The sequence below is a fragment of the Sapajus apella genome, unplaced genomic scaffold (genome assembly GCF_009761245.1).
Source record: "Sapajus apella isolate SASKATOON/1434 unplaced genomic scaffold, GSC_monkey_1.0 scaffold86, whole genome shotgun sequence".
In the NCBI taxonomy this organism is placed as follows: Eukaryota; Metazoa; Chordata; class Mammalia; order Primates; family Cebidae; genus Sapajus; species Sapajus apella.
Window position 1 is genome coordinate 3,324,031 of NW_022437026.1, and position 12,277 is coordinate 3,336,307.

A 12,277-nucleotide genomic window follows, 5' to 3' on the forward strand; every position below is an offset into this window, starting at 1 on the left:
AGGAGTTCAGTTTATGACCAGCCTGGGCAACATATTGAGACCATCTCTACAAAAAAAATTTTTTTTTAATTAGCCAGGTGTGGTGGCACATGACTGTAGTCCCAGCTACTGAGGAGGGAGAATTGCTTGAGCCCAGGAGTTTGAGGCTACAGTGAGCTATGATTGTGGCACTGCATTCCAGCCTGGGCAAGAGAGCGAGACCCTGTCTCTTAAAAATAAATAAATAATTTATAACAGTTAAAACAACTTTAGCCAGTTTTTTCCCTTACATATAAGCACAGGTAAAAAGTCAAGGAGTTAATCCTTAAACTAGATTCATTATGAAGTGTCTATAAATCACTACAATATACTGTGAAACATATCCTTATTTCTGAAATGTGGCCCATTTGCCACTGTACTTTGAAAAATGTCCAAGTCATTTTAAATGCTGCCTGAACAGTATCCAAATTTTTGGCTGTCCCTAAAGTTTAACTGATTCAGTCAGCAAGTATTCACAAGTCCACAAAGCATTTATGAATAAATTTGTAAAAACTAAATATTTGGTATTATCCATTACGTTGTTAGGAAACTGAGCCAAGATACAGGTGCTATAACTAGGACTTTGCAGAATCTCTATGTACTGTCAGGATCACTCCCCACAAGATCAAAACACTCTCCTGGTCTTCCAGTATCTGACCTTGGACTGTTTCATCTTAGAGATCAGAATCAGGATATCTATATATATCAGCACATATAAAACTAAATAGCTTCTGACTTGTTCCCTTTCTTCCTTGATGTAACAGAAATTCTCTTTTCTCAAAAAAAAAAAAAAAAACCCTTTAATGACACATTTTAGTTTTAAAAAGTCCAAGGTCAGAAATGTAAAAGGCACGCTTCTCCTAAAATTAATCTTTAACTTATAACAAGCAATTCTTAAAACTAAGATTTTTATTTAGCATTACAAAGAATATGAGTTTGTTACTAGAAAGGAGTTGTGATTGAGTAATCACAACCTGGGACCTGGAGGGGGGTTCCTGCCAGATCATATTGGGCTAATCAGTTTATTATTATATGTCTCAGTTTCTCCACTGAAAAGAGATAACCAGCCTACACTACTCAGATCTTTTGATGAAGAAATATCAGGTGCTCTATGATATCTGGATAAAAGGGACTTTAAAAATGTACATTTCTGGCCGGGCGCGGTGGCTCAAGCCTGTAATCCCAGCACTTTGGGAGGCCGAGGCGGGTGGATCACGAGGTCAAGAGATCGAGACCATCCTGGTCAACATGGTGAAAACTACAAAAAATTAGCTGGGCATGGTGGCGCGTGCCTGTAGTCCCAGCTACTCAGGAGGCTGAGGCAGGAGAATTGCTTGAACCCAGGAGACGGAGGTTGCGGTGAGCCGAGATCGCGCCATTGCACTCCAGCCTGGGTAACAAGAGCGAAACTCCGTCTCAAAAAAAAAAAAAAAAAAAAAATGTACATTTCTGTTCCATTACAGCTGCCCAAATTCATGCACTTTCCTGGTCCCTCCACAGTTATCTAAGGGCAACCAGATTTTTTTTTTCTTTCTTTCTGAGCAAAGTCCAGGGTTAGGGATGTGGAGAACAGTTGAAACAAGATTTTATTAGATGTTCCTTAGATCCTTTAAGGAGGACTTGTACGTTAAAGTATTCGTTTCCAGTCTTGGGGTATTTTAGCTTAAATTTTAAAAGCACAATTTGATGACTTAATATTACACTCTATTATAAAATCTAACAAGTGCTAAAGAAATAAGCAATTCAGAATTCAAAATACTAAAAAATATCCCAAATGGAATATAAAATAGTGCCAAAATGGAATTCATCCCAAAATAGAATATAAAATAGTACTGTTTTGCAAATTCTGGGGACTCGGCACACCATCTGACACAAAATAAAAGCAATGTCTATTTTAACTTGATTTTTCTCAGTTAAAATAATCAAAAAGTACATCTTAATTTATCCTCCCCAATCTCTCTTGCCGTGCATGTAGCATCTGAGTCACCTATTAAACTTTCAACAATATCAAATGCCTGGGCCTCATTATCCAGAGGTTTTGGTTTGGCATGTTTCGCTTTTTAAAAACTCTGAGTTATTTGGATACACCAAAAACTTAGTAAACCACTAGCTAGGAACACAACGTTAGTCACTGTAGGGCAATTTTCAGGCTCAGCATTCCCAGTATTATGACTCTATAGATGTCATAATACTCTTTCCCTCAGTGTGACAACCACAAACATCTCCAGACATTGCCAAATATCACCTGTGGGCAAAATTAACTCCAGCTGAGAGCCATTGGTCTAAGGATTGAGAGCTGGTAAATACCAAGGTTATGGTCTTCAGTTGACACATAGGTATTAATATTTTAAGGGAGCAGTCTTTCCTGGCAACAGGGAGTAGGTCTAACTCTAAAATTCCTATTTCAGTCATGATGTAATCTTTCTTAATCCTTCTTTAAAGCAGTTCATTTTCTATACACCTTTCATTCCTAATATTTCCTCCTCTGAAAGGCTGAAGTCATTCTTCATCCATTTTCAGGGCAATAAGAATTCCCCTCCTTAACATCCCCCCTGCCTTCTTTTAAATACTTTCACCTATATTCTCAAGAATGTTCTCATAATCTTATCAGGTTGACACTCAAACGGCTCCCATCCAGAGATCCTGAGTGACAGCACATGGAGACGGTGGTCAGAATTTGTTTGCCTCCAACAACTGTTCTGCCGCTGAACTAGGTCTCTCTCGTTTTCTGGCTACCACAGCCTTGAAGATCAGGACTTTGAAAGAATTAGGACCTTTTCCTGAATGAATTATGCCCTGTCTGAAGGCAACATGTCAGCAAGCAGGAAAACATAACTCCTGTAAATACTGCATTGTGACACTTCTGCTTTTTGATAAGGCTTTTGTAGATGGGCTTCATTATTAGGTATCTAATAAACCTATATAACTATCTTAAAAGGTATCTATCACATAGATAACTGTCAAAAGCCTATAGGAAACAACTATTATTTAAGAGAAATGCTCTACACTCTTTATATTAAGTTTCTCGGGATTCTCCAGACTCTAATCCTAGTGTCAAGTCAGCTTACAGGACTATACGTCCCTGGGCCTCAACGCTCCACTATGGAATTACTTTTACAGGATTATGACATTATACCTTTGGCATTTTTCTACAGTGCAACAAAATAACCATATGTAGAATATCTTTAAATATATTTTTAATTACCATGGAGGAAACTGTCTACTATGTTGCTCAATGGTCTTTATGTAAAGACCCAGGTAACAAATTACCCCGGAAACTAGGGGAAATAACCTCTTTCTCCTGATCAAGTGGTACATTTTTCTATTACATAAGAACAAATATTAAAGAGCTCTTCCTGTTCTCCTTTTGAGTTTGGCCACTAGGAGAGCAGACCTAAATTCTCTGCCCCATTCCAGTAAACTTCCTCTGTTAAGACCTTTGGCCAAAACCGTTTGTCTATCCCACTTTTGCGTGTCTTTTTGTTTTTATGTTAATGATTTTCAGGTGAGTTTTTACTACAGGCTGCTGATCTATACTGGAGATCAGTAGGCTTATGAATGTGGGTATTAAGAAAAATAGATTTGTTCAACATGGTTGTTTTCCTTAAGTTTTGATGTTTATACAAGCGACCTGAAGAACACAAAAAGTTTATCTGAAATCCATTCATCAAGGCCAAGTTCTCCATACTGTTTTGTAACTTATTTTAAAATGACGGATATCACATATGTGATATATAATGGATAATATTTAATGGATGATGAATATTTGGACAAAAATCATTATGAGGACAGAAATAAAATTATATCTCTCTACATTCCAGTGGGTGGGTTACAAAATTACAAGCAGCAATTCCTGCAATAGGACTCCAGTGTTCTAGGCTTCTACCCCATTCTAATTGTGAGGACAATGAAATTTCATTCCATTACCATTTATTGGGACTCTGCTTTGAGAAGAGCACTAAAATAATTTGGCTCCCAAATGGTCTCCAGTATCAAACATGGTGGGCTGTCGTGTAATAGTCTTTCCAAGAGCATCAGCCTCCTTCTAAGTGTTAGACCCTGCTCCATTTCGTCTTTTATTCGCCGAGGTTGGCTCTTTTCTTGGTGTTTCCCCTTACTTTACAACTTGCAGACTTCTCGCCTCCTATCAAGTTTTGATTTCTCTTTGCCCCATCTAAGACTGACGTTCTAAAACCAGAACTCTGCACTTTTATACGTCTGCTGTCCCTGCCTCCTCTATAGCCAGTTCTACTGTAACAGAACTCAGCTTTACTTTCTCAAGCACATCGGTCTTCTAGCCCAAAGGCATCAGGTTCTTCCTTTTCATCGGCTGTCAGGGTGCAGTCCCCGATCGGCCTGGTTTCCCAGCGTGGGGTACATTAGAGATTTAAGTCTTTTCCCCAACTCCAGGTAGCTCCACAGATCCGCCTCCCTTCCCCCAAACCCCCGGGACCCCATCTCCACAACTTCGGCCTCGGGCCCCCGATCCACCCACCTCCAGGGCGTCAACGTCTCCTCCCCCTCACTGGGTCCTCAAACCCCGAGTCTGACGCCCCCCCACCCCACGCCTCCACCCCAACCCTGGTCTGCACGGCTCTGCCGCGTCCGCACGCACCCACTCGTTGGCCCGATGGCCAAAAGTGTACAGAGCCACCTGGCTGGCCACGTCCACGATGCGGTTGATATAGGGATCATGGCGCCGCAGGGCCGCTAGGCTGATGTCGCGCCCCTTCCCCACCAGGCCGCTTGCCGCCACTGCTGCCATCTTCCCTCCCTCCCTGACACCGGCGCCGGGCTCTGGGAAGCCACTCTCAATAGATCGCAGAATGAGCGAGCTGCCTCGCAGCCGAAAACCCCGGAGGACCAGATGGCCGGGGAGGCCTTCCGGCTCCAGTCACCCCAACCCTCCTGCCCGCCGACGGACGCAAGGCCTCACTAATCGATGGTCGCGCCCCGCCCGCTGAGGATCGTTGCCACTGGCAACGACAAGCCCAGGCCTGCCCTCTGAATCCCGTTTCTTTCTCCGAGAGCTGTTTCTCTTCGCGCCGGAGCTTGAGCTGTGTGCGCGGTAGGACTTCCTTCTTGGATATGTTCGACGCCTTGGCATATCTTTTCTTTGGCGCTTCAGGGATCAAACCTATAGCAATAAATAAGCCTCGAGCATCAAGAACTCTGAAGACAAATAGAACTGAAATGATTTCTGAATGCGCTAACACCAGTGGTTCTTAAAACTGTAGCGTGGTCCCGGAACCCCTTGAGAATTTCTGAGACCCTTTAGGGGGATCTGCAATATCAAAAAAAACCTTTTATGACAATGCTAAGACGTACTTATTTGACTTGTTCACTGTAATGACGTTTTGCAGACAATGGTGGTTTAAAATGCTGGTGGCTCAACCCAATTAAGGCAGGGGCACCAAACTGCATTGTTAGTCAAAGTACCTGACACTAACCTGCCTTCTCGGTTAAAAAAAAAAAGAAAAGAGAAAAGAAGAAGCTAGAGCCAGTGTCACCTGACGGTGTTCTTGATAAGCACTAAAAATTATTAATTTTATTGAAGCTTAATCCGTGAGTACAATTCTTTGTGGTATTCTGCATAAAAAATAGGAAACAGGCATAAAGCTCGTCTGCTGCACACCGGAGTGTGTCATATTTGTCTCTAGGAAAATACTTCTGTGCTTGAGTTGCAGGCCGAATTCATGTTTTTATTTTTATTTTCATAAAACATTTTTACTTGAAAGAAAGATGGGCAAACTATGGTTATTCAAACAGGTACTTGACAGACATTTTTCTGAAAATAAATAAAGTATGCCTGTCACTTTCAAGAAAACAAGGGACAGTTACTGTTGCCAATGATAATTTTTAAGCCTTCAAGCCAGAATTAAAAGTTTAGGAAAAGTGTATCTACTGCCATGAGCTTGACAGCTTCTCAATACTTAATGTTGTTGTTGTTTTTTTTTTTTTCTCTGATGAGATCACCGGTGATACTGAGTGCAATTTTAACAAATACTGCATAATGGAAAGTGTCAGTATCTGAAAGATCTGCTGAACTCAGTGATCCAGTATTTTCCAAATGACCCATGTCTCATGCCACATAATCATGCATAGGCAAAAGATCCATTCTAGGACAAGGTGGACTAATGGATTTTTAATGTAACAGAATGAAAAGTTAATAGGATTTCAGACAGCACATTGCAGCTAAACTTTGAGAAACACCAGCTTGTCAAGTTTTGGCATATTATCCAAGAAGAATATCCACAATTATCCGAAAAAGGCTATTAAAATATCCATCTCTTTTCCAACTACATTATCTGTAAGAGGCCAGAGTTTCTTCATATACTCCAAACAAAACACACATAGCAACAGATTATAAGCAGAAACAGATACGAGAATCTAGTTGTCTACTATTCAGCCATGTTAAAGATATTTGCAAAAATTTAAAAGAATGCTTCTTTTCTCACTAAATGTTTATTTTGGAAAAATTATTCTTCATAGAAATGGATTTATATTTAAGATCATTGTTATTTTTAATAAATGAATTAAATATTTTTAAAGTTTATTTATTTTAAGATGGAGTCTTGCTCTGTCACTCAGGCTGGAATGCAATGGCATGAACTTGGCTCACTGCAATCTCTGCCTCCCAGAATCAAGTGATTCTCCTGCCTCAGTCTCCTGAGTAGCTGGGATTACAGGTGCCCACTACCACCCCTGGCTAATTTTTGTATTTTTAGTAGAGACCGGGTTTCACCATGTTGGCCAGGCTGGTCTCAAACTCCTGATCTCAGGTGATCTGCCCACCTCAGCCTCCCAAAGTGCTGGGATTACAGGGGTGAGCCACTGTGCCTGGCCTCTTTGAAGTTATTTTTAATTTCCAATATGGTAAATACAGGTAGACATAACTCATATAAACAAAAGTTCTTTGAGGGAGCCCTCAATAATTTTTAAGAATGGGCTGGGCCTGGTGGCAGGCACCTGTAATCCCAGCTACTTGGGAGGCTGAGGCAGGAGAATCACTCGAACCCAGGAAGTAGAGGTTTCAGTGAGCTGAGATCCTGCCACTGCCCTCCAGCCTGGGCAATGGAGCAACACTCCATCTCAAAATAATAATAATAACACTTCTTAAGAGTATAAAGCGGTCTTGAGATTAAAGAGTTAAGAACAGTTGATCTAAACCATTTACCTAGTGTTAACTATTAGAACAACTGTGCAGAAATTATTACGTTCATAAATTCCTACCTATTTGATATAGAAATATCACAGGTACGGCACAATACCCTCTCATTATAATATGTTGCAATATAATCTTTGCAGTCACAATTTCAATTGTACTGAAATTCTTGATTAAGTTGCATTTTGGAGTCTCAGACCTGTTGACTCCCAAGGCTAACTTCCCATGGGGAAGAATACAGCAATGGCTTTCAAACAACTTTTATTTTGACTGAGGCTGGGGTCATTTGCAGAGTCTGACCCAGAACATATGTTTATATATTTATACCTGATATTAACTCAAATAATTGTTTCATGGAACAATACTAAATGATATAGACTTTTTTTTTTTCTGAGATGGAGTTTCGCTCTTGTTGCCCAGGCTGGAGTGCAATGGCCTCATCTTGGCTCACCACAACCTCCGCCTCCCAGGTTGAAGCGATTCTCCTGCCTCAGCCTCCCAAGTAGCTGGGATTACAGGCATGTGCCACCATGCCTGGCTAATTTTGTATTTTTAGTAGAGACAGGGTTTCTCCATTTTGACCAGGCTGGTCTTGAACTCCCAATCTCAGGTGATCCGCCTGCCTCAGCCTCCCAAAGGGCTGGGATTACAGGCGTGAGCCACTGTGCCCGGCTGATACAGACATTTTAAGAAATACTAGCTGTGACTCTGTGAATTGATTTCATGACCAATTAATGGATTGTGACCTGCAGTTTGAAAAACATAGGGCTGTGGCAACTGAGCAACCACACAAAGCTGACTAGACAACTTTCCATGTTAGTTCACTATGCTTTTCCAGTATTCCTAACCTCTTTGCTCTTATATCACCTACGTGCTTCTAGAAACAAGTTTACAGGTATTGATCGACTTAGCACCTATGCAACTTATGACCATTTGACTTTACGACCACAATCGCTAGCCACGACTGCTCCGCATCTGGCAGCGCAAATGTTGCCCAGCTGGGCATATGACAGTGCGGACCAGCTTCCGGCAGCACTACCATCTCCGCATGCACCATTTCAACTGTACATATAGCCTACTCAACTTATGACCAAATCGTGTTACGACCGGTCCGCGGTCCCGACCATGGTCGTAAGTCGAGCACTAGCTGTAATTGTAATATGGGCAATGGAGAACTTTGTGATTAACTCTTGAACTAGTCACACTCTCTCACTTGATTAGCTGTTCTGATTTTGATTTTTCAGCATGAACCCATAGATTCTACTTTGCATTTCCCTCATATGTATAATGGGGCATTGCATTTCTTTTATCTATTAAGTTCCATGATCCTTACACAAATCATTTTCCTCATAATTTTTCAGTCTTTCCATCTTTAAAGTGTAAAGAACAGATCGTGACCCCAAAAGAACAAATTGTTTTGAGCTCAATAGAGATGACAGACAATGAAATGTCAGCTTTTTAAAGAACATTTAAAAGCTTAAATGTTCACAAAACAAAAATGCACACAAGTCTTAGTGATCTGTATGACTACAATTACAAAGTATATATTGAGTGCTCACTTGATGAAGTTCATTAATTCATTCTTCATGATTTATTGTTGCTTCTTGTGTCTGTAATGAAATTAAATGGTCGTGTCATCTCCAGTCTTTGATCTCACTAATGAGTAAGAGGAAGATACTGTTACTTTGCTTATGGGGATAATTTCACATATGTGAACAACATGCCAATATGATCCTTAGTAGAGATGGGCTGATTTTTTGTGTTTAGAATTAATGAAACAACATGAATGAATGGCCCATCTCCTGTTTCAACCTCCTTGTATCTGAACTGTTTTCTTTCAAGTATCTTACACATTCCCATCTCTGTACGTTTGCCCATCTGTCTTCTCAGCTTGGAATGTCCTTTTCCTGGAAAACTCACCTCCTGTCTTCTTGTCGCTTACAATCCTTTTGGCCTGTGAATCCTCAGTGCACTCGGTTGTGATTTTTCTTGTGGCACTTAACTCACCTTATCCTGACTCAGACGTATTTACTATGTTACATAGACACTTTTTTCCAATTCTTAATAAAGAGTCATTGTAATAAAAGAGAATTGGTATAGAAAATCTAGTCTGAAAGTGGTTCTTGCAACTGAACAAGAAATTTCGCTTTGAGTTTCTTGACAGATAAGCAAAAGGAGGAAATAGTATGTTTCATAAGTTTTTATTTATTTATTTATTTGTTTTTGAGACAGGGTCTTGCTCTGTTGCCCAGGCTGGAGTGCAGTGGCACAATCACAGCTCACTGCAGCCTTGACCTCCTTCCCACCCCAGCCTCCCAAGTAGCTGGGACCACAGGCGGGTGCCACCATGCCCAGCCAATGTTTTTTATATTTTGTAGTGATGGGGCCTCATCATGTTGCTCAGGCTGGAGTTGTTATTTTTTATGTACTTATCACCCGTGTAGTCTCCCTAGCACTTGATCCAATGCCTTGTGAATAATAGAGATTTAATAAATGGTTATTCTTTTGAACTAAACTCTGAGTTAGTTGAATTTACTCATTAAATGTCAGCTTTTTAAAGAGCTCATGATTTATAAAATAATGAAATCCAAGTCCTGATCTCTCAGAGTTTACATTCTAAGGGAGATAGAAAAAAAATGGAAAAGTTTTTTGTTCTTTAACTTTCAAACAAAAAACTCTTGAAAATTAGAAACCATACTCAGAAGAAAAAAGATAAATAATGTTACAGTGACTTCAGTATCGCCATACAGCTAGTGCTCGACTTACGACCACGATTGGTTCCGACAGACCGGTTGTAACACCGGTCTGTTGTAAGTTGAGTAGGCTATATGCACGCGGGGATGGTAGTGCTGCTGGAAGCTGGTCCGCACTGTCATATGCCCAGCTGGGCAACGTTTGTGCTGCCAGATGCGGAGCAGTCGTGGCTAGCAATTGTGGTCGTAAAGTCGAATGGTCGTAAGTTGCATAGGTCTTAAGTCGATCAATACCTGTATTGTTCATCTCCCTGGCCTACAGAGTTTTATTTTTTAATTCTTTCCCCACCCCCCAAAGGTCTTAAGCTCTGACCTTCTAGGATGACGCCAGCCTTCTGTCTACTTTCTATTTGAATAATCTGTGTTTGTAAAACCAGGTCATCATCACTTATCCAAATATACTAAGTTGCAGGCTCGATGTTAGTAAAAGACCATTACAAATAGGCAAATTCTTTTTTAATCCATGCAACTTCCATTTCTGTTGTCCACGGTACTGGCGTACTTCCACTGTGTTTCCATAAGCCTCTTCATGATACCTTGGACAAATATTGATGACTTCGGGTTCATGATTATTTTATAATTGTCATTATGAAATTAAATATATGCTCAGACTTGGTTTTATAAAGTTAGATACTGCAATTTAAAACAAGTTCGTCATTTGATAAAAAAATAATGCCTGGGTCTGGGATTTTTATACCATGGCTATGACTGAGTATGGCAAAATTCAGCACCTAATCAATTAAGGTGATTGTAAGAAGACAGTATGTTTAGATTGTTTGAAAATCAGAATATAACTGAAAACTGTTTGGTTCTGTAGCCATGAATGAATATTTGTATACAAATATAGATTGACTCTTTATGTCATCATAATTTTAACACACAAATACACAGTCTGCTTTATTAGTACTTTTCTTTGTTGCGTAAATACCGTCTAAGTCTGGCATTTGTCTTGTGGTAGAATATGATAGAATGGAGAGGAAAGGAGGAGCTTCCAGGATGACCCAAAGAATTTGTGATTCTGAAATGACTTAAACAGCCTCTGATACTGTCCTTGTATCATCTGTATGTTTCCCTTTTTGCTAGGAATTTTATTTCAAAAGATGATAGATAGGAGTGAAGAATTAACTCTCCCTGTGGAGAACAGTTTGAAGCAATGTGTTTTCTGTTGCTTTCAGTGCATGGTTCATTTATTTTTTAAGTAGCAGAGCACAGTAGAAAGGGCACCTCCTGGAAAGGGAAACTAGTTTCACCTCTTTCTATCTATGTGACCTTCAACAAATGACCTCCCCTATACCTTGGGGAATATAATATTTGCTCTACCAATTTCACTGGGTAAATGAGATCAAGTGAGGAAATGTACCAAAAAAAGCTTTGCAATCTGTACCATGTTCTGCAAATGAAAAAAAAAAGCTGATTAAAATTAGCAGCAGTAAGAGTATTGCTGTCTTCATCATCATGATTATTACTTTCATTATCAATATTATTCTTTCTAATAGAAGCCCAGAAGAGATACTTCTAGTCCAGCCACGGTTCAAATAAAAAAACTTCTGCCTAAGTGACAAAGAATATGTTAACTTCCAGGGCAGCACATTCCCAATATTTTTGTATGATAAAGGGTGCAAGTTAAAACATATTTATCAGAAACTTCACAGAGGAAGATAAAATACAGGAGACATAGCTCTTTGTTCTTCAAGGTTGTACAAAGAGGTTAAGATTTGAAATAATTTTTGGGAGCCAGAGTGGAATGAGATATGGGGTGAAGATTGGCGAATGTGGAGAAGGCAGACACCTGTCAGGGGGGCTTTTGCTAGGGTAAGAAGTAACCTGTACCTTTGAAAAGGTCAGACATTCTCCAGTCTGGCCCTTGTAGCTCCCTGCACTAGATCTCTATTAACTTGACCTAAAGCGGGGCTGGGGTAATTAGAGCTTTTTGAAGTGGAGAGACCAGACAAGAATCTTCTCTTTTGATCTCTATTTGCTTCTTTCTGCCAGTCCCATGAAAGCTATTAATTTTACCATCACTGTCAGGGGTCAGGTGAAGGCTTAGTGGGCCTAGAGGATCTCTACAATAACTACATCTTTTGATTTGCTTCCTGGTGTTTCTGGGCATCATCCTAAAGTATGAAGAAATACCTTTAATTCCACATGAAGAGATCATTGGCTTAAAATGCAAAGACCTGATGGTGCTAACCAGTGTCCATGAGTCTCAGTCAAAGTAACCAGTCATTTGATTACCAAGAGGGAGAAAAAGATGTTAAGAAAGAAGAAGTAGAGGCCGGGCACAGTGGCTCACACCTGTAATCCCAGCACTTTGGGAGGCCGAGATAGGTGGATCACCTGA

The 12,277-nt window shown here is 40.2% G+C and overlaps 2 protein-coding genes across 40 annotated transcripts in view; one reads left to right on the forward strand and one right to left on the reverse strand.

Annotated features, from left to right (window-relative positions):
- DCP1B (decapping mRNA 1B) overlaps positions 1–4,935 on the reverse strand; it is a 53,243-nt gene extending 48,308 nt beyond the window's left edge. The window contains exons 1-3 of one of the 5 annotated variants that reach the window (XM_032254296.1): positions 4,634–4,694; positions 1,460–3,910; positions 1,137–1,160 (exon numbers count right to left, since the gene is read on the reverse strand). In XM_032254296.1, the coding sequence (XP_032110187.1) occupies positions 1,137–1,160; positions 1,460–1,495 (60 nt within the window). In that variant the 5' untranslated portion in view covers positions 1,496–3,910; positions 4,634–4,694. Of the gene's footprint in view, positions 1–1,136; positions 1,161–1,459; positions 3,911–4,633 lie in introns of all 5 variants that reach the window. The other 4 variants (XM_032254297.1, XM_032254295.1, XM_032254294.1 and 1 more) reach the window with 4 other exon arrangements.
- CACNA1C (calcium voltage-gated channel subunit alpha1 C) overlaps positions 1–12,277 on the forward strand; it is a 703,883-nt gene that overhangs the window by 24,466 nt on the left and 667,140 nt on the right. The gene's annotated exons all lie outside the window — the stretch shown is intronic.